We start from the raw sequence: 19,155 nt of genomic DNA, 5'->3' as shown, positions 1-19,155 counted from the left end.
GCTCTGTGCAACAATGTCTAATACACTGATTCTGACCCACTCTGTGCAACAATGTTTAATACACTGATTCTGACCTGCTCTGTGCAACAATGTTTAATACACTGCTTCTGACCTACTCTGTGCAACAATGTTCAATACACAGATTCTGACCCACTCTGTGCAACAAAGTTTAATACACTGATTCTGACCCGCAATGTGCAACAATGTTTAATACACTGATTCTGACATGCTCTGTGCAACTATGATTAATACACTGATTCTGACCTACACTGTGCAACAATGTTTAATACACTGATTCTGACCCGCACTGTGCAACAATGTTTAATACACTGATTCTGACCCGCTCTGTGCAACAATGTCTAATACACTGATTCTGACCCACTCTGTGCAACAATGTTTAATAAACAGATTCTGACCCGCTCTGTGCAACAATGTTTCATACACTGATTCTGACCCACTCTGTGCAACAATGTTTAATACAGTGATTCTGACCAACTCTGTGCAACAATGTTTCATGCACTGATTCTGACCCGCTCTGTGCAACAATGTTTAATACACTGATTCTGACCCACTCTGTGCAACAATGTTTAATACACTGATTCTGACCTGCTCTGTGCAACAATGTTTAATACACTGCTTCTGACCTACTCTGTGCAACAATGTTCAATACACAGATTCTGACCCGCTCTGTGCAACAAAGTTTAATACACTGATTCTGACCCGCAATGTGCAACAATGTTTAATACACTGATTCTGACATGCTCTGTGCAACTATGATTAATACACTGATTCTGACCTACACTGTGCAACAATGTTTAATACACTGATTCTGACCCGCACTGTGCAACAATGTTTAATACACTGATTCTGACCCGCTCTGTGCAACAATGTCTAAGACACTGATTCTGACCCCCTCTGTGCAACAATGTCTAATACACTGATTCTGGCCCACTCTGTGCAACAATGTTTAATAAACAGATTCTGACTCGCTCTGTGCAACAATGTTTCATACACTGATTCTGACCCACTCTGTGCAACAATGTTTAATACAGTGATTCTGACCAACTCTGTGCAACAATGTTTCATGCACTGATTCTGACCCGCTCTGTGCAACAATGTCTAATACACTGATTCTGACCCACGCTGTGCAGCAATGTTTAATACACTGATTCTGACCCGCACTGTGCAACAATGTTTAATAAACTGATTCTGACCTGCTCTGTGCTACAATGTTTAATACACTGAGTCTGTCCCGCTCTGTGCAACAATGTTTAATACACTGAATCTGACCCACTCTGTGCAACAATGTTTAATACACAGATTCTGACTCGCTCTGTGCAACAATGTCTAATACACTGATTCTGACCCGATCTGTGCAACAATGTTTAATACACTGATTCTGACCTGCTCTGTGCAACAATGTTTAATACACTGATTCTGACCCACTCTGTGCAACAATGTTTAATACACTGATTCTGACCTGCTCTGTGCAACAATGTTTAATACACTGATTCTGACCCACTCTGTGCAACAATGTCTAATACACTGATTCTGACCTGATCTGTGCAACAATGTTTAATACACTGATTCTGACCCACTCTGTGCAACAATGTTTAATACACTGATTCTGACCCACTCTGTGCAACAATGTTTAATACACTGATTCTGACCCACTCTGTGCAACAATGTTTAATAAACAGATTCTGACCCATTCTGTGCAACAATGTTTAATACACTAATTCTGACCCACTCTGTGCAACAATGTTTAATACACTGATTCTGACCCACTCTGTGCAACAATGTTTAATACACTGATTCTGACCCACTCTGTGCAACAATGTTTAAAACAGTGATTCTGACCCGCTCTGCGCAACAATGTTTAATACACTGATTCTGACCCACTCTGTGCAACAATGTTTAAAACAGTGATTCTGACCCGCACTGTGCAACAATGTTTAATAGACTGAATCTGACCCACTCTGTGCAACAATGTCTATTCCACTGATTCTGAACCGATCTTTGCAACAATGTTTAATACACTGATTCTGACCCTCTCTTTGCAACAATGTTTAATACACTGATTCTGACCCACTCTGTGCAGCAATGTTTAATACATTGATTCTGACCCGCTCTGTGCAACAATGTTTAATACACTGATTCTGACCCGATCTGTGCAACACTGCTTAATACACTGATTCTGACCCACTCTGTTCAACAAATGTTTAATACACTGATTCTGAGCCGCTCTGTGCAACAATGTTTAATACACTGATTCTGACCCTCTCTGTGCAACAATGTTTAATACACTGATTCTGACCCACTCTGTTCAACAAATGTTTAATACACTGATTCTGAGCCGCTCTGTGCAACAATGTTTAATACACTGATTCTGACCCAATCTGTGCAACAATGTTTAATACACTGATTCTGACCCGATCTGTGCAACACTGCTTAATACATTGATTCTGACCCACTCTGTTCAACAAATGTTTAATACACTGATTCTGACCCGCTCTGTGCAACAATGTTTAATACACTGATTCTGACCCGATCTGTGCAACACTGCTTAATACACTGATTCTGACCCACTCTGTTCAACAAATGTTTAATACACTGATTCTGAGCCGCTCTGTGCAACAATGTTTAATACACTGATTCTGACCCACTCTGTGCAGCAATGTTTAATACACTGATTCTGACCCGCTCTGTGCAACAGTGTTCAATACACTGATTCTGACCCAGTCTGTGCAACAATGTTTAATGCACTGATTCTGACCCACTCTGTGCAACAATGTTTAATACACTGATTCTGACCCAGTCTGTGCAACAATGTTTAATACACTGATTCTGACCCAGTCTGTGCAACAATGTTTAATACACTGATTCTGACCCGCTCTGTGCAACAATGTTTAATACACTGATTCTGACCCAGTCTGTGCAACAATGTTTAATACACTGATTCTGACCCAATCTGTGCAACAATGTTTAATGCACTGATTCTGACCCACTCTGTGCAACAATGTTTAATACACTGATTCTGACCCAATCTGTGCAACAATGTTTAATGCACTGATTCTGACCCACTCTGTGCAACAATGTTTAATACACTGATTATGACCCGCTCTGTGCAACAATGTTTAATACACTGATTCTGACCCACTCTGTGCAACAATGTTTAATACACTAATTCAGACCCACTCTGTGCAACAATGTCTAATACACTGATTCTGACCCACTCTTTGCAACAATGTTTTTTACACACTGATTCTGACCCACTCTGTGCAACAATGTTTAAAACAGTGATTCTGACCCACTCTGTGCAACAAACTTTAATACAATGATTCTGACCCACTCTGTGCAACAATGTTTAATACACTGATTCTGACCCACTCTGTGCAACAATGTTTAATACACTGATTCTGACCCACTCTGTGCAACAATGTTTAATACACTGATTCTGACCTGCTCTGTGCAACAATGTTTAATACACTGATTCTGACCCACTCTGTGCAACAATGTCTAATACACTGATTCTGACCCAATCTGTGCAACAATGTTTAATACACAGATTCTGACCCTTCTGTATAACAATGTTTAATACACTGATTCTGACCCACTCTGTGCAACAATGTTTAATAAACAGATTCTGACCCATTCTGTGCAACAATGTTTAATACACTAATTCTGACCCACTCTGTGCAACAATGTTTAATACACTGATTCTGACCCACTCTGTGCAACAATGTTTAATACACTGATTCTGACCCACTCTGTGCAACAATGTTTAAAACAGTGATTCTGACCCGCTCTGCGCAACAATGTTTAATACACTGATTCTGACCCACTCTGTGCAACAATGTTTAAAACAGTGATTCTGACCCGCACTGTGCAACAATGTTTAATAGACTGAATCTGACCCACTCTGTGCAACAATGTCTATTCCACTGATTCTGAACCGATCTTTGCAACAATGTTTAATACACTGATTCTGACCCTCTCTTTGCAACAATGTTTAATACACTCATTCTGACCCACTCTGTGCAGCAATGTTTAATACACTGATTCTGACCCGCTCTGTGCAACAATGTTTAATACACTGATTCTGACCCGATCTGTGCAACACTGCTTAATACACTGATTCTGACCCACTCTGTTCAACAAATGTTTAATACACTGATTCTGAGCCGCTCTGTGCAACAATGTTTAATACACTGATTCTGACCCTCTCTGTTCAACAAATGTTTAATACACTGATTCTGAGCCGCTCTGTGCAACAATGTTTAATACACTGATTCTGACCCAATCTGTGCAACAATGTTTAATACACTGATTCTGACCCGATCTGTGCAACACTGCTTAATACATTGATTCTGACCCACTCTGTTCAACAAATGTTTAATACACTGATTCTGACCCGCTCTGTGCAACAATGTTTAATACACTGATTCTGACCCGATCTGTGCAACACTGCTTAATACACTGATTCTGACCCACTCTGTTCAACAAATGTTTAATACACTGATTCTGAGCCGCTCTGTGCAACAATGTTTAATACACTGATTCTGACCCACTCTGTGCAGCAATGTTTAATACACTGATTCTGACCCGCTCTGTGCAACAGTGTTCAATACACTGATTCTGACCCAGTCTGTGCAACAATGTTTAATGCACTGATTCTGACCCACTCTGTGCAACAATGTTTAATACACTGATTCTGACCCAGTCTGTGCAACAATGTTTAATACACTGATTCTGACCCAGTCTGTGCAACAATGTTTAATACACTGATTCTGACCCGCTCTGTGCAACAATGTTTAATACACTGATTCTGACCCAGTCTGTGCAACAATGTTTAGTACACTGATTCTGACCCAATCTGTGCAACAATGTTTAATGCACTGATTCTGACCCACTCTGTGCAACAATGTTTAATACACTGATTCTGACCCAATCTGTGCAACAATGTTTAATGCACTGATTCTGACCCACTCTGTGCAACAATGTTTAATACACTGATTATGACCCGCTCTGTGCAACAATGTTTAATACACTGATTCTGACCCACTCTGTGCAACAATGTTTAATACACTAATTCAGACCCACTCTGTGCAACAATGTCTAATACACTGATTCTGACCCACTCTTTGCAACAATGTTTTTTACACACTGATTCTGACCCACTCTGTGCAACAATGTTTAAAACAGTGATTCTGACCCACTCTGTGCAACAAACTTTAATACAATGATTCTGACCCACTCTGTGCAACAATGTTTAATACACTGATTCTGACCCACTCTGTGCAACAAACTTTAATACAATGATTCTGACCCACTCTGTGCAACAATGTTTAATACACTGATTCTGAACCACTCTGTGCAACAAACTTTAATACAATGATTCTGACCCACTCTGTGCAACAATGTTTAATACACTGATTCTGACCCACTCTGTGCAGCAATGTTTAATACACTGATTCTGACCCGCTCTGTGCAACAGTGTTCAATACACTGATTCTGACCCAGTCTGTGCAACAATGTTTAATACACTGATTCTGACCCGCTCTGTGCAACAGTGTTCAATACACTGATTCTGACCCAGTCTGTGCAACAATGTTTAATACACTGATTCTGACCCAGTCTGTGCAACAATGTTTAATACACTGATTCTGACCCGCTCTGTGCAACAATGTTTAATACACTGATTCTGACCCAGTCTGTGCAACAATGTTTAATACACTGATTCTGACCCAATCTGTGCAACAATGTTTAATGCACTGATTCTGACCCACTCTGTGCAACAATGTTTAATACACTGATTCTGACCCAATCTGTGCAACAATGTTTAATGCACTGATTCTGACCCACTCTGTGCAACAATGTTTAATACACTGATTATGACCCGCTCTGTGCAACAATGTTTAATACACTGATTCTGACCCACTCTGTGCAACAATGTTTAATACACTAATTCAGACCCACTCTGTGCAACAATGTCTAATACACTGATTCTGACCCACTCTTTGCAACAATGATTTTTACACACTGATTCTGACCCACTCTGTGCAACAATGTTTAAAACAGTGATTCTGACCCACTCTGTGCAACAAACTTTAATACAATGATTCTGACCCACTCTGTGCAACAATGTTTAATACACTGATTCTGACCCACTCTGTGCAACAAACTTTAATACAATGATTCTGACCCACTCTGTGCAACAATGTTTAATACACTGATTCTGAACCACTCTGTGCAACAAACTTTAATACAATGATTCTGACCCACTCTGTGCAACAATGTTTAATACACTGATTCTGACCCACTCTGTGCAACAATGTTTAATACACTAATTCAGACCCACTCTGTGCAACAATGTCTAATACACTGATTCTGACCCACTCTTTGCAACAATGTTTTTTACACACTGATTCTGACCCACTCTGTGCAACAATGTTTAAAACAGTGATTCTGACCCACTCTGTGCAACAAACTTTAATACAATGATTCTGACCCACTCTGTGCAACAATGTTTAATACACTGATTCTGACCCACTCTGTGCAACAAACTTTAATACAATGATTCTGACCCACTCTGTGCAACAATGTTTAATACACTGAATCTGACCCACTCTGTGCAACAATGTTTAAAACAGTGATTCTGACCCATTCTGTGCAACAATGTTTAAAACACTGGTTCTGACCCACTCTGTGCAACAATGTCTAATACACTGATTCTGACCCACTCTGTGCAAGAATGTTTAATACAGTGCTTCTGACCCACTCTGTGCAAGATTGTTCAATACACTGATTCTGACACGCTCTGAGCAAGAATGTTTCATACACTGATCCTGACCTACTCGCTGCAGCCTTGTTTAATACACTGATTCTGACTCGCACTGTGCAACAATGTTTCATGCACTGATTCTGACCTACTCTGTGCAACAATGTTTAATACACTGATTCTGACCTGCTCTCTGCAACAATGTTTAATACACTGTTTCTGACCCTCTCTGTGCAACAATGTTTAATACACTGATTCTGACCCACTCTGTGCAACAATGTTTAATAAACAGATTCTGACCCACTCTGTGCAACAATGTTTAATACACTGATTCTCACCCACTCTGTGCAACAATGTTTAATACACTGATTCTGACACACTCTGTGCAACAATGTTTAATACACTGATTCTGACCCACTCTGTGCAACAATGTTTAAAACACTGGTTCTGACCCACTCTGTGCAACAATGTCTAATACACTGATTCTGACCCGCTCTGTGCAACAATGTTTAATACAGTGCTTCTGACCCACTCTGTGCAAGATTGTTCAATACACTGATTCTGACACGCTCTGAGCAAGAATGTTTCATACACTGCTTCTGACCCACTCTGTGCAAGATTGTTTCATACACTGATTCTCACCCACTCTGTGTAAGAATGTTTAATACACTGATTCTGACCCACTCTTTGCAAAAATGTTTCGTACACTGATCCTGACCTACTCGCTGCAGCCTTGTTTAATACACTGATTCTGACCCACTCTGTGCAACAATGTTTAAGACAGTGCTTCTGACCCACTCTGTGCAAGATTGTTTAATACACTGATTCTGACGCACTGTGTGCAACAATGTTTAATTCACTGATTCTGACCCTGTCTGTGCAACAATGTTTAATACACTGATTCTGACTCACTCTGTGCAACCTTGTTCAATACACAGATTCTGACCCGCTCTGTGCAACAATGTTTAATACACTGATTCTGACCTCCTCTGTGCAACAATATTCAATACACAGATTCTGACCCGCTCTGTGCAACAAAGTTTAATACACTGATTCTGCCCCGCACTGTGCAACTATGTTTAATACACTGATTCTGACCTGCTCTGTGCAACAATGTCTAATACACTGATTCTGAGCCGCTCTGTGCAACAATGTTTAATACACTGTTTCTGACCCTCTCTGTGCAACAATGTTTAATACACTGATTCTGACCCGCTCTGTGCAACAATGTTTAATACACTGATTCTGACCCTCTCTGTGCAACAATGTTTAATACACTGATTCTGAGCCGCTCTGTGCAACAAACTTTAATACACTGTTTCTGACTCTCTCTGTGCAACAATGTTTAATACACTGATTCTGACCCAATCTGTGCAACAATGTTTAATACACTGATTCTGACCCACTCTGTGCAACAATGTTTAATAGACTGATTCTGAGCCGCTCTGTGCAACACTGTTTAATACACTGATTCTGACCCTCTCTGTTCAACAAATGTTTAATACACTGATTCTGAGCCGCTCTGTGCAACAATGTTTAATACACTGATTCTGACCCAATCTGTGCAACAATGTTTAATACACTGATTCTGACCCGATCTGTGCAACACTGCTTAATACATTGATTCTGACCCACTCTGTTCAACAAATGTTTAATACACTGATTCTGACCCGCTCTGTGCAACAATGTTTAATACACTGATTCTGACCCGATCTGTGCAACACTGCTTAATACACTGATTCTGACCCACTCTGTTCAACAAATGTTTAATACACTGATTCTGAGCCGCTCTGTGCAACAATGTTTAATACACTGATTCTGACCCACTCTGTGCAGCAATGTTTAATACACTGATTCTGACCCGCTCTGTGCAACAGTGTTCAATACACTGATTCTGACCCAGTCTGTGCAACAATGTTTAATGCACTGATTCTGACCCACTCTGTGCAACAATGTTTAATACACTGATTCTGACCCAGTCTGTGCAACAATGTTTAATACACTGATTCTGACCCAGTCTGTGCAACAATGTTTAATACACTGATTCTGACCCGCTCTGTGCAACAATGTTTAATACACTGATTCTGACCCAGTCTGTGCAACAATGTTTAATACACTGATTCTGACCCAATCTGTGCAACAATGTTTAATGCACTGATTCTGACCCACTCTGTGCAACAATGTTTAATACACTGATTCTGACCCAATCTGTGCAACAATGTTTAATGCACTGATTCTGACCCACTCTGTGCAACAATGTTTAATACACTGATTATGACCCGCTCTGTGCAACAATGTTTAATACACTGATTCTGACCCACTCTGTGCAACAATGTTTAATACACTAATTCAGACCCACTCTGTGCAACAATGTCTAATACACTGATTCTGACCCACTCTTTGCAACAATGTTTTTTACACACTGATTCTGACCCACTCTGTGCAACAATGTTTAAAACAGTGATTCTGACCCACTCTGTGCAACAAACTTTAATACAATGATTCTGACCCACTCTGTGCAACAATGTTTAATACACTGATTCTGACCCACTCTGTGCAACAAACTTTAATACAATGATTCTGACCCACTCTGTGCAACAATGTTTAATACACTGATTCTGAACCACTCTGTGCAACAAACTTTAATACAATGATTCTGACCCACTCTGTGCAACAATGTTTAATACACTGATTCTGACCCACTCTGTGCAGCAATGTTTAATACACTGATTCTGACCCGCTCTGTGCAACTATGTTTAATACACTGATTCTGACCCACTCTGTGCAACTATGTTTAATACACTGATTCTGACCTGCTCTGTGCAACAATGTCTAATACACTGATTCTGAGCCGCTCTGTGCAACAATGTTTAATACACTGTTTCTGACCCTCTCTGTGCAACAATGTTTAATACACTGATTCTGACCCGCTCTGTGCAACAATGTTTAATACACTGATTCTGACCCTCTCTGTGCAACAATGTTTAATACACTGATTCTGAGCCGCTCTGTGCAACAAACTTTAATACACTGTTTCTGACTCTCTCTGTGCAACAATGTTTAATACACTGATTCTGACCCAATCTGTGCAACAATGTTTAATACACTGATTCTGACCCACTCTGTGCAACAATGTTTAATAGACTGATTCTGAGCCGCTCTGTGCAACACTGTTTAATACACTGATTCTGACCCTCTCTGTTCAACAAATGTTTAATACACTGATTCTGAGCCGCTCTGTGCAACAATGTTTAATACACTGATTCTGACCCAATCTGTGCAACAATGTTTAATACACTGATTCTGACCCGATCTGTGCAACACTGCTTAATACATTGATTCTGACCCACTCTGTTCAACAAATGTTTAATACACTGATTCTGACCCGCTCTGTGCAACAATGTTTAATACACTGATTCTGACCCGATCTGTGCAACACTGCTTAATACACTGATTCTGACCCACTCTGTTCAACAAATGTTTAATACACTGATTCTGAGCCGCTCTGTGCAACAATGTTTAATACACTGATTCTGACCCACTCTGTGCAGCAATGTTTAATACACTGATTCTGACCCGCTCTGTGCAACAGTGTTCAATACACTGATTCTGACCCAGTCTGTGCAACAATGTTTAATGCACTGATTCTGACCCACTCTGTGCAACAATGTTTAATACACTGATTCTGACCCAGTCTGTGCAACAATGTTTAATACACTGATTCTGACCCAGTCTGTGCAACAATGTTTAATACACTGATTCTGACCCGCTCTGTGCAACAATGTTTAATACACTGATTCTGACCCAGTCTGTGCAACAATGTTTAATACACTGATTCTGACCCAATCTGTGCAACAATGTTTAATGCACTGATTCTGACCCACTCTGTGCAACAATGTTTAATACACTGATTCTGACCCAATCTGTGCAACAATGTTTAATGCACTGATTCTGACCCACTCTGTGCAACAATGTTTAATACACTGATTCTGACCCACTCTGTGCAACAATGTTTAATACACTAATTCAGACCCACTCTGTGCAACAATGTCTAATACACTGATTCTGACCCACTCTTTGCAACAATGTTTTTTACACACTGATTCTGACCCACTCTGTGCAACAATGTTTAAAACAGTGATTCTGACCCACTCTGTGCAACAAACTTTAATACAATGATTCTGACCCACTCTGTGCAACAATGTTTAATACACTGATTCTGACCCACTCTGTGCAACAAACTTTAATACAATGATTCTGACCCACTCTGTGCAACAATGTTTAATACACTGATTCTGAACCACTCTGTGCAACAAACTTTAATACAATGATTCTGACCCACTCTGTGCAACAATGTTTAATACACTGATTCTGACCCACTCTGTGCAGCAATGTTTAATACACTGATTCTGACCCGCTCTGTGCAACAGTGTTCAATACACTGATTCTGACCCAGTCTGTGCAACAATGTTTAATGCACTGATTCTGACCCACTCTGTGCAACAATGTTTAATACACTGATTCTGACCCAGTCTGTGCAACAATGTTTAATACACTGATTCTGACCCAGTCTGTGCAACAATGTTTAATACACTGATTCTGACCCGCTCTGTGCAACAATGTTTAATACACTGATTCTGACCCAGTCTGTGCAACAATGTTTAATACACTGATTCTGACCCAATCTGTGCAACAATGTTTAATGCACTGATTCTGACCCACTCTGTGCAACAATGTTTAATACACTGATTCTGACCCAATCTGTGCAACAATGTTTAATGCACTGATTCTGACCCACTCTGTGCAACAATGTTTAATACACTGATTATGACCCGCTCTGTGCAACAATGTTTAATACACTGATTCTGACCCACTCTGTGCAGCAATGTTTAATACACTGATTCTGACCCGCTCTGTGCAACAGTGTTCAATACACTGATTCTGACCCAGTCTGTGCAACAATGTTTAATGCACTGATTCTGACCCACTCTGTGCAACAATGTTTAATACACTGATTCTGACCCAGTCTGTGCAACAATGTTTAATACACTGATTCTGACCCAGTCTGTGCAACAATGTTTAATACACTGATTCTGACCCGCTCTGTGCAACAATGTTTAATACACTGATTCTGACCCAGTCTGTGCAACAATGTTTAATACACTGATTCTGACCCAATCTGTGCAACAATGTTTAATGCACTGATTCTGACCCACTCTGTGCAACAATGTTTAATACACTGATTCTGACCCAATCTGTGCAACAATGTTTAATGCACTGATTCTGACCCACTCTGTGCAACAATGTTTAATACACTGATTCTGACCCACTCTGTGCAACAATGTTTAATACACTAATTCAGACCCACTCTGTGCAACAATGTCTAATACACTGATTCTGACCCACTCTTTGCAACAATGTTTTTTACACACTGATTCTGACCCACTCTGTGCAACAATGTTTAAAACAGTGATTCTGACCCACTCTGTGCAACAAACTTTAATACAATGATTCTGACCCACTCTGTGCAACAATGTTTAATACACTGATTCTGACCCACTCTGTGCAACAAACTTTAATACAATGATTCTGACCCACTCTGTGCAACAATGTTTAATACACTGATTCTGAACCACTCTGTGCAACAAACTTTAATACAATGATTCTGACCCACTCTGTGCAACAATGTTTAATACACTGATTCTGACCCACTCTGTGCAGCAATGTTTAATACACTGATTCTGACCCGCTCTGTGCAACAGTGTTCAATACACTGATTCTGACCCAGTCTGTGCAACAATGTTTAATGCACTGATTCTGACCCACTCTGTGCAACAATGTTTAATACACTGATTCTGACCCAGTCTGTGCAACAATGTTTAATACACTGATTCTGACCCAGTCTGTGCAACAATGTTTAATACACTGATTCTGACCCGCTCTGTGCAACAATGTTTAATACACTGATTCTGACCCAGTCTGTGCAACAATGTTTAATACACTGATTCTGACCCAATCTGTGCAACAATGTTTAATGCACTGATTCTGACCCACTCTGTGCAACAATGTTTAATACACTGATTCTGACCCAATCTGTGCAACAATGTTTAATGCACTGATTCTGACCCACTCTGTGCAACAATGTTTAATACACTGATTATGACCCGCTCTGTGCAACAATGTTTAATACACTGATTCTGACCCACTCTGTGCAACAATGTTTAATACACTAATTCAGACCCACTCTGTGCAACAATGTCTAATACACTGATTCTGACCCACTCTTTGCAACAATGTTTTTTACACACTGATTCTGACCCACTCTGTGCAACAATGTTTAAAACAGTGATTCTGACCCACTCTGTGCAACAAACTTTAATACAATGATTCTGACCCACTCTGTGCAACAATGTTTAATACACTGATTCTGACCCACTCTGTGCAACAAACTTTAATACAATGATTCTGACCCACTCTGTGCAACAATGTTTAATACACTGATTCTGAACCACTCTGTGCAACAAACTTTAATACAATGATTCTGACCCACTCTGTGCAACAATGTTTAATACACTGATTCTGACCCACTCTGTGCAACAATGTTTAATACACTAATTCAGACCCACTCTGTGCAACAATGTCTAATACACTGATTCTGACCCACTCTTTGCAACAATGTTTTTTACACACTGATTCTGACCCACTCTGTGCAACAATGTTTAAAACAGTGATTCTGACCCACTCTGTGCAACAAACTTTAATACAATGATTCTGACCCACTCTGTGCAACAATGTTTAATACACTGATTCTGACCCACTCTGTGCAACAAACTTTAATACAATGATTCTGACCCACTCTGTGCAACAATGTTTAATACACTGATTCTGACCCACTCTGTGCAACAGTGTTTAAAACAGTGATTCTGACCCATTCTGTGCAACAATGTTTAAAACACTGGTTCTGACCCACTCTGTGCAACAATGTCTAATACACTGATTCTGACCCACTCTGTGCAAGAATGTTTAATACAGTGCTTCTGACCCACTCTGTGCAAGATTGTTCAATACACTGATTCTGACACGCTCTGAGCAAGAATGTTTCATACACTGATCCTGACCTACTCGCTGCAGCCTTGTTTAATACACTGATTCTGACTCGCACTGTGCAACAATGTTTCATGCACTGATTCTGACCTACTCTGTGCAACAATGTTTAATACACTGATTCTGACCTGCTCTCTGCAACAATGTTTAATACACTGTTTCTGACCCTCTCTGTGCAACAATGTTTAATACACTGATTCTGACCCACTCTGTGCAACAATGTTTAATAAACAGATTCTGACCCACTCTGTGCAACAATGTTTAATACACTGATTCTCACCCACTCTGTGCAACAATGTTTAATACACTGATTCTGACACACTCTGTGCAACAATGTTTAATACACTGATTCTGACCCACTCTGTGCAACAATGTTTAAAACACTGGTTCTGACCCACTCTGTGCAACAATGTCTAATACACTGATTCTGACCCGCTCTGTGCAACAATGTTTAATACAGTGCTTCTGACCCACTCTGTGCAAGATTGTTCAATACACTGATTCTGACACGCTCTGAGCAAGAATGTTTCATACACTGCTTCTGACCCACTCTGTGCAAGATTGTTTCATACACTGATTCTCACCCACTCTGTGTAAGAATGTTTAATACACTGATTCTGACCCACTCTTTGCAAAAATGTTTCGTACACTGATCCTGACCTACTCGCTGCAGCCTTGTTTAATACACTGATTCTGACCCACTCTGTGCAACAATGTTTAAGACAGTGCTTCTGACCCACTCTGTGCAAGATTGTTTAATACACTGATTCTGACGCACTGTGTGCAACAATGTTTAATTCACTGATTCTGACCCTGTCTGTGCAACAATGTTTAATACACTGATTCTGACTCACTCTGTGCAACCTTGTTCAATACACAGATTCTGACCCGCTCTGTGCAACAATGTTTAATACACTGATTCTGACCTCCTCTGTGCAACAATATTCAATACACAGATTCTGACCCGCTCTGTGCAACAAAGTTTAATACACTGATTCTGCCCCGCACTGTGCAACTATGTTTAATACACTGATTCTGACCTGCTCTGTGCAACAATGTCTAATACACTGATTCTGAGCCGCTCTGTGCAACAATGTTTAATACACTGTTTCTGACCCTCTCTGTGCAACAATGTTTAATACACTGATTCTGACCCGCTCTGTGCAACAATGTTTAATACACTGATTCTGACCCTCTCTGTGCAACAATGTTTAATACACTGATTCTGAGCCGCTCTGTGCAACAAACTTTAATACACTGTTTCTGACTCTCTCTGTGCAACAATGTTTAATACACTGATTCTGACCCAATCTGTGCAACAATGTTTAATACACTGATTCTGACCCACTCTGTGCAACAATGTTTAATAGACTGATTCTGACCCGCTCTGTGCAACACTGTTTAATACACTGATTCTGACCCACTCTGTGCAACAGTGTTTAATACACTAATTCAGACCCACTCTGTGCAACAATGTCTAATACACTGATTATGACCCACTCTTTGCAACAATGTTTTTTACACACTGATTCTGACCCACTCTGTGCAACCATGTTTAATACACTGATTCTGACCCGCTCTGTGCAACAATGTTTAATGCATTGATTCTGACCCGCTCTGTGCAACAATGTTTCATGCACTGATTCTGACCTACTCTGTGCAACAATGTTTAATACACTGATTCTGACCCACTCTGTGCAGCAATGTTTCATACTCTGATTCTGTCCCACTCTGTGCTGAAATGCTTAACAGATTGTTTCTGACCCACTCTGTGCAGGAATTGCTAAAGCTTGTGATCACAACCTGAAGAAAACATTCCAGTTCGGTGGCAGGACCCGGTTCCCAGATGGCATGGAGCTCAAAGCCATGGTGGTTAGTGATACATGTCTCCCCTTCAATTCACTGGGAGATTTTGTTAATTGATCTCTTTTTGGCATCTTCAACCTTTTTATGTAAAACCTGAGGATTTCAAAGGAGATGCAAGAGGGTCGGTGCAGGTGAGATGTTCAATGTAGGAAATGTGTCCGATATTTGATAGTGATAAGCCCCTGACTGCCGCTGCAGTCTTTTTGTCCAGGCAGGTGATGGGAAATGTGGCTAGGCTTTGGTTAGGCTAAAGGTGTCAGCATACACATGCCAACTTTTAGTCAACGCCTGGGTCTCAATACCTTTTTACATGAAGGGAATGCATTTACAGGTGATTAATAAGAGTTAGAAAAATGTAGGTATATGGTTTAAATGGAAATGTAGCAGTTTGAAAAGAAGGCTGATTGATGGATGTCAAACAGAGTTGCAATAAATAGATGTTGTTCAGCTTGGGGAAGAGTTGAAAGTTGTGATCCCAGGGGCCAGTGCAGAATCCTCATTTGCTCTTACTGTACAATGATGATTTGGGCAGGTACAGGGAACACCGAGGTAGGAGGCTTGACAAATGGGGAGAAGGACTGTCAAATCTTTCAGGAAGATGTAGCAGGATGGGCTATAGAGTTTTATATGGATAAGTGTGAAATCATACATTTTGGGTAGGAAAAGAAGAAATAGGAGTAAACGCAATGGGACAACACTAAAAGGTGGATGAATAGAGGGACTGAAAGTGAGAGTCCAGGAAGATAAAGTCATTAAAAAACCAATAACATTTGGGGTTTTATAATAGAAACATAGAGTACAAGAGTACAGAAGTAATGATATGTGCTAAACATTGGTTAGGTCACAGTTAGAAATTGGATCCAGTTTTAGGCACTCCATTACAGAAAGGACATTAAAGCCAGAGAGAGCAGACAGCATAGATTCACCAGGATGATGCCAGGGAAGGGAGAAAGAGTTATGAGGAGAGATTTGAGATACTGGGACTGTTCCCACTGGGAAGATTATGTGGAGATTTAATCGTTTTAAATGATGAAGGATTTTGATGTGGTGGAAAGGGACAGTCTATTTGCTCCGGTCTGAAACTGTGATGACATTTATCAATTTAAAAAGCTCCCTGAGAAAAGAGATTGGGAGAAGCCCCTTTACCCAGAGGGAATGTTGGAGCACAGAATGCTTTGCCTCAGGGATTGGTTCTGGCAAAGTTTATTGCATCTTTTAAAGGATAAGAGAATAAACATTTACATCCCCTTGATTGTTTTAAATTACATTTTCCTTTCCTTCCCCACAGGTTGGGAGAAGCTCCAAACGACAAGTCTTCTTGTTGTCTGGTAACGTGGAGAGACATCTGAAGATAAAAACTTGCACGGTGAGTCCAGATTGAAAGGGGAGAATAATCAAATCCCAGCATGCAAAATAGGGTCAAGTCTATTCAGGCAGTTACATATCAGATGAATGGATATCCCCCCTCTCTCGTGCCCCCCTCTCTCGTGCCCCCGCTCTCTCATGCCTCTCTCTCTCGTGCCCCTCTCTCTCGTGCCCCTCTCTCTCGTGCCCCCCTCTCTCGTGCCCCCCTCTCTCGTACCCCACTCTCTCGTGCCCCACTCTCTCGTGCCCCCCTTCTCGTGCCCCCCTCTCTCGTGCCCCCCTCTCTCGTGCCCCCCCTCTTGTGCCCCCCTCTCTCATGCTCCCCTCTCGTGCCCCTTCTCTCGCGCTCCCCTCTCTCGTACCACCCTCTCAGGTGCCTCCTTCACATGCCTCCTTCATGTGCCCCCTCATGTGCCCCCTCACATGCCCACCTCTTGTGCCACCCTCTTTCGTGCCCCCTCTTTCATGCCCCCTCTCTCGTACCCCCCTCTCGTGCCCCCATCTCTTGTGCCCCCCTCTCATGCCCCCCTCACATGCCGTCCATCTCTCGTGCCCCCTCTCTCATGCCCCCCTCACGTTCCCCCCTCTCTTGCGCACCCCCTCGACCCTCCCCTCGCGCCCCCCTCTCTCGCCCCCCTCTCGCGCCCCTTCTCACGCCCCCCCTCATGCCCCCCTCGTGCCCCCCTCACGCCCCCTATCTCGCGCCCCCCTCTCTCGTGCCCACCTCGCTCGTGCCCCCCTCTCTCACACACCCTCTCTCGCGTACACCTGCCTTTCTCACGCCCAGTCTCGCACATCCTCACGTCCTCGCTTCCCTTTGCCACCCACTCCCGCCCCCGCTCCTCTCTCTTGCCACCCCCTTGTCATCTTAGCCCTCGCTCCCCCTTGCCCTTCTCTCTCTCTCACCCCCCCTCTCTCATCCCCGTCTCTTGTGCCCCCCTCTCTTGCTCTATTTCACTCACACCCACTCTTGCTCCTCTCTCTCGCTGCTCCCTTGCCCTCTTACCCCCCTTGCTCTGCCTGTCCCTCTTCTTGCCCCTCTCTTTCACTCCATCTCCTCTCCCCTCTCTCACCCACTCTCTCACACCCCCTCTCTTTCATCCCCTCTCACCCGCTCTCTCTCACCCCCTCTCTCTCACCCCCTCTCTCTCACCCCCTCTCTCTCACCCCCTCTCTCTCACCCCCTCCCTCTCACCCCCTCTCAAACCCCCTTCTCTCTCACCCCTCTCTATCACCCCCCTCTCTATCACCCCCCGCTCTCTTGCCCCACCTCTTGCCCTCTCTCTCTCACCCCCCTCTCTCTCACCACCCTTGCCCCCACAAACCCCTCCCTCTCTCACGTTCTGTCTCCTGCACCACCCTCCCTTTCTCTCACCACCCCCTCTGGTCCCCACTCTGTTGCCCTGTCACCCCCACTCTCTTACCCACCCTCGTCCCTTCCTCTCCCCCTCTCGCCCCCCCTTGCCCCACCTCTCTCTCGCCCCCCACCTCTCATCTCCCTCTCTTCCCCACTCGCACCTCTCACCCCCTCTCTCTCCACTCTTGCCAGCTTTCTCTCGCCATACCTCTCTCGCACCCACTTGTGCGCCCCCCCTTCCTCCCTCTCTCTTGTCTCTTCCTCTCTCGCCCCTCTCTTTCTCTCTCTCAACACCCCTCTCTTTCTTGTCCCGCCGCTCACTCATGTCTTCCCACCCCCCTCACACACCCCCTCTCACTTGCGCTCCCGCATCACCACCCCACCCCGCAACCCCTCTCTTGCAAGCCCTCTCTCTCTCGACCCTCCATCGCCCCTTTCTTGTACCCTCTCTCTCACTGTCTCACCTCCCCCCTCTCTGTCTTATCACCCTATCTCTCACAACATCTGCTCTCTCTCTCACACTCTCTTTCGCTCACTACCATTCTGTCACCTCCCACCCTCTATCTCGCCCCTCTCTCTCACCCTTTCTCTTACCCCCTCCTCTCCCAGCACCCCACCCCCCCCCGTCCCCACTACATTGTCGCCCTGTCTCGCCCCCACTCACGAGCGTGCCCTCCTCTCC

At 42.7% G+C, this 19,155-nt stretch overlaps 1 protein-coding gene across 1 annotated transcript in view; it reads left to right on the top strand.

The window, feature by feature from the left end:
- myo15aa (myosin XVAa) overlaps positions 1–19,155 on the top strand; it is a 224,886-nt gene that overhangs the window by 176,173 nt on the left and 29,558 nt on the right. The window contains exons 65-66 of the mRNA XM_068056767.1: positions 15,663–15,757; positions 17,040–17,117. Coding sequence (XP_067912868.1) covers positions 15,663–15,757; positions 17,040–17,117 — 173 coding nt within the window. The remainder of the gene's footprint in view (positions 1–15,662; positions 15,758–17,039; positions 17,118–19,155) is intronic.

This window comes from Heterodontus francisci, chromosome 24 (genome assembly GCF_036365525.1).
Source record: "Heterodontus francisci isolate sHetFra1 chromosome 24, sHetFra1.hap1, whole genome shotgun sequence".
Classification (NCBI taxonomy): Eukaryota; Metazoa; Chordata; class Chondrichthyes; order Heterodontiformes; family Heterodontidae; genus Heterodontus; species Heterodontus francisci.
The sequence above is the reverse complement of the archived record's forward strand: the minus strand, read 5'-3'. Positions and strand labels throughout refer to the sequence as shown.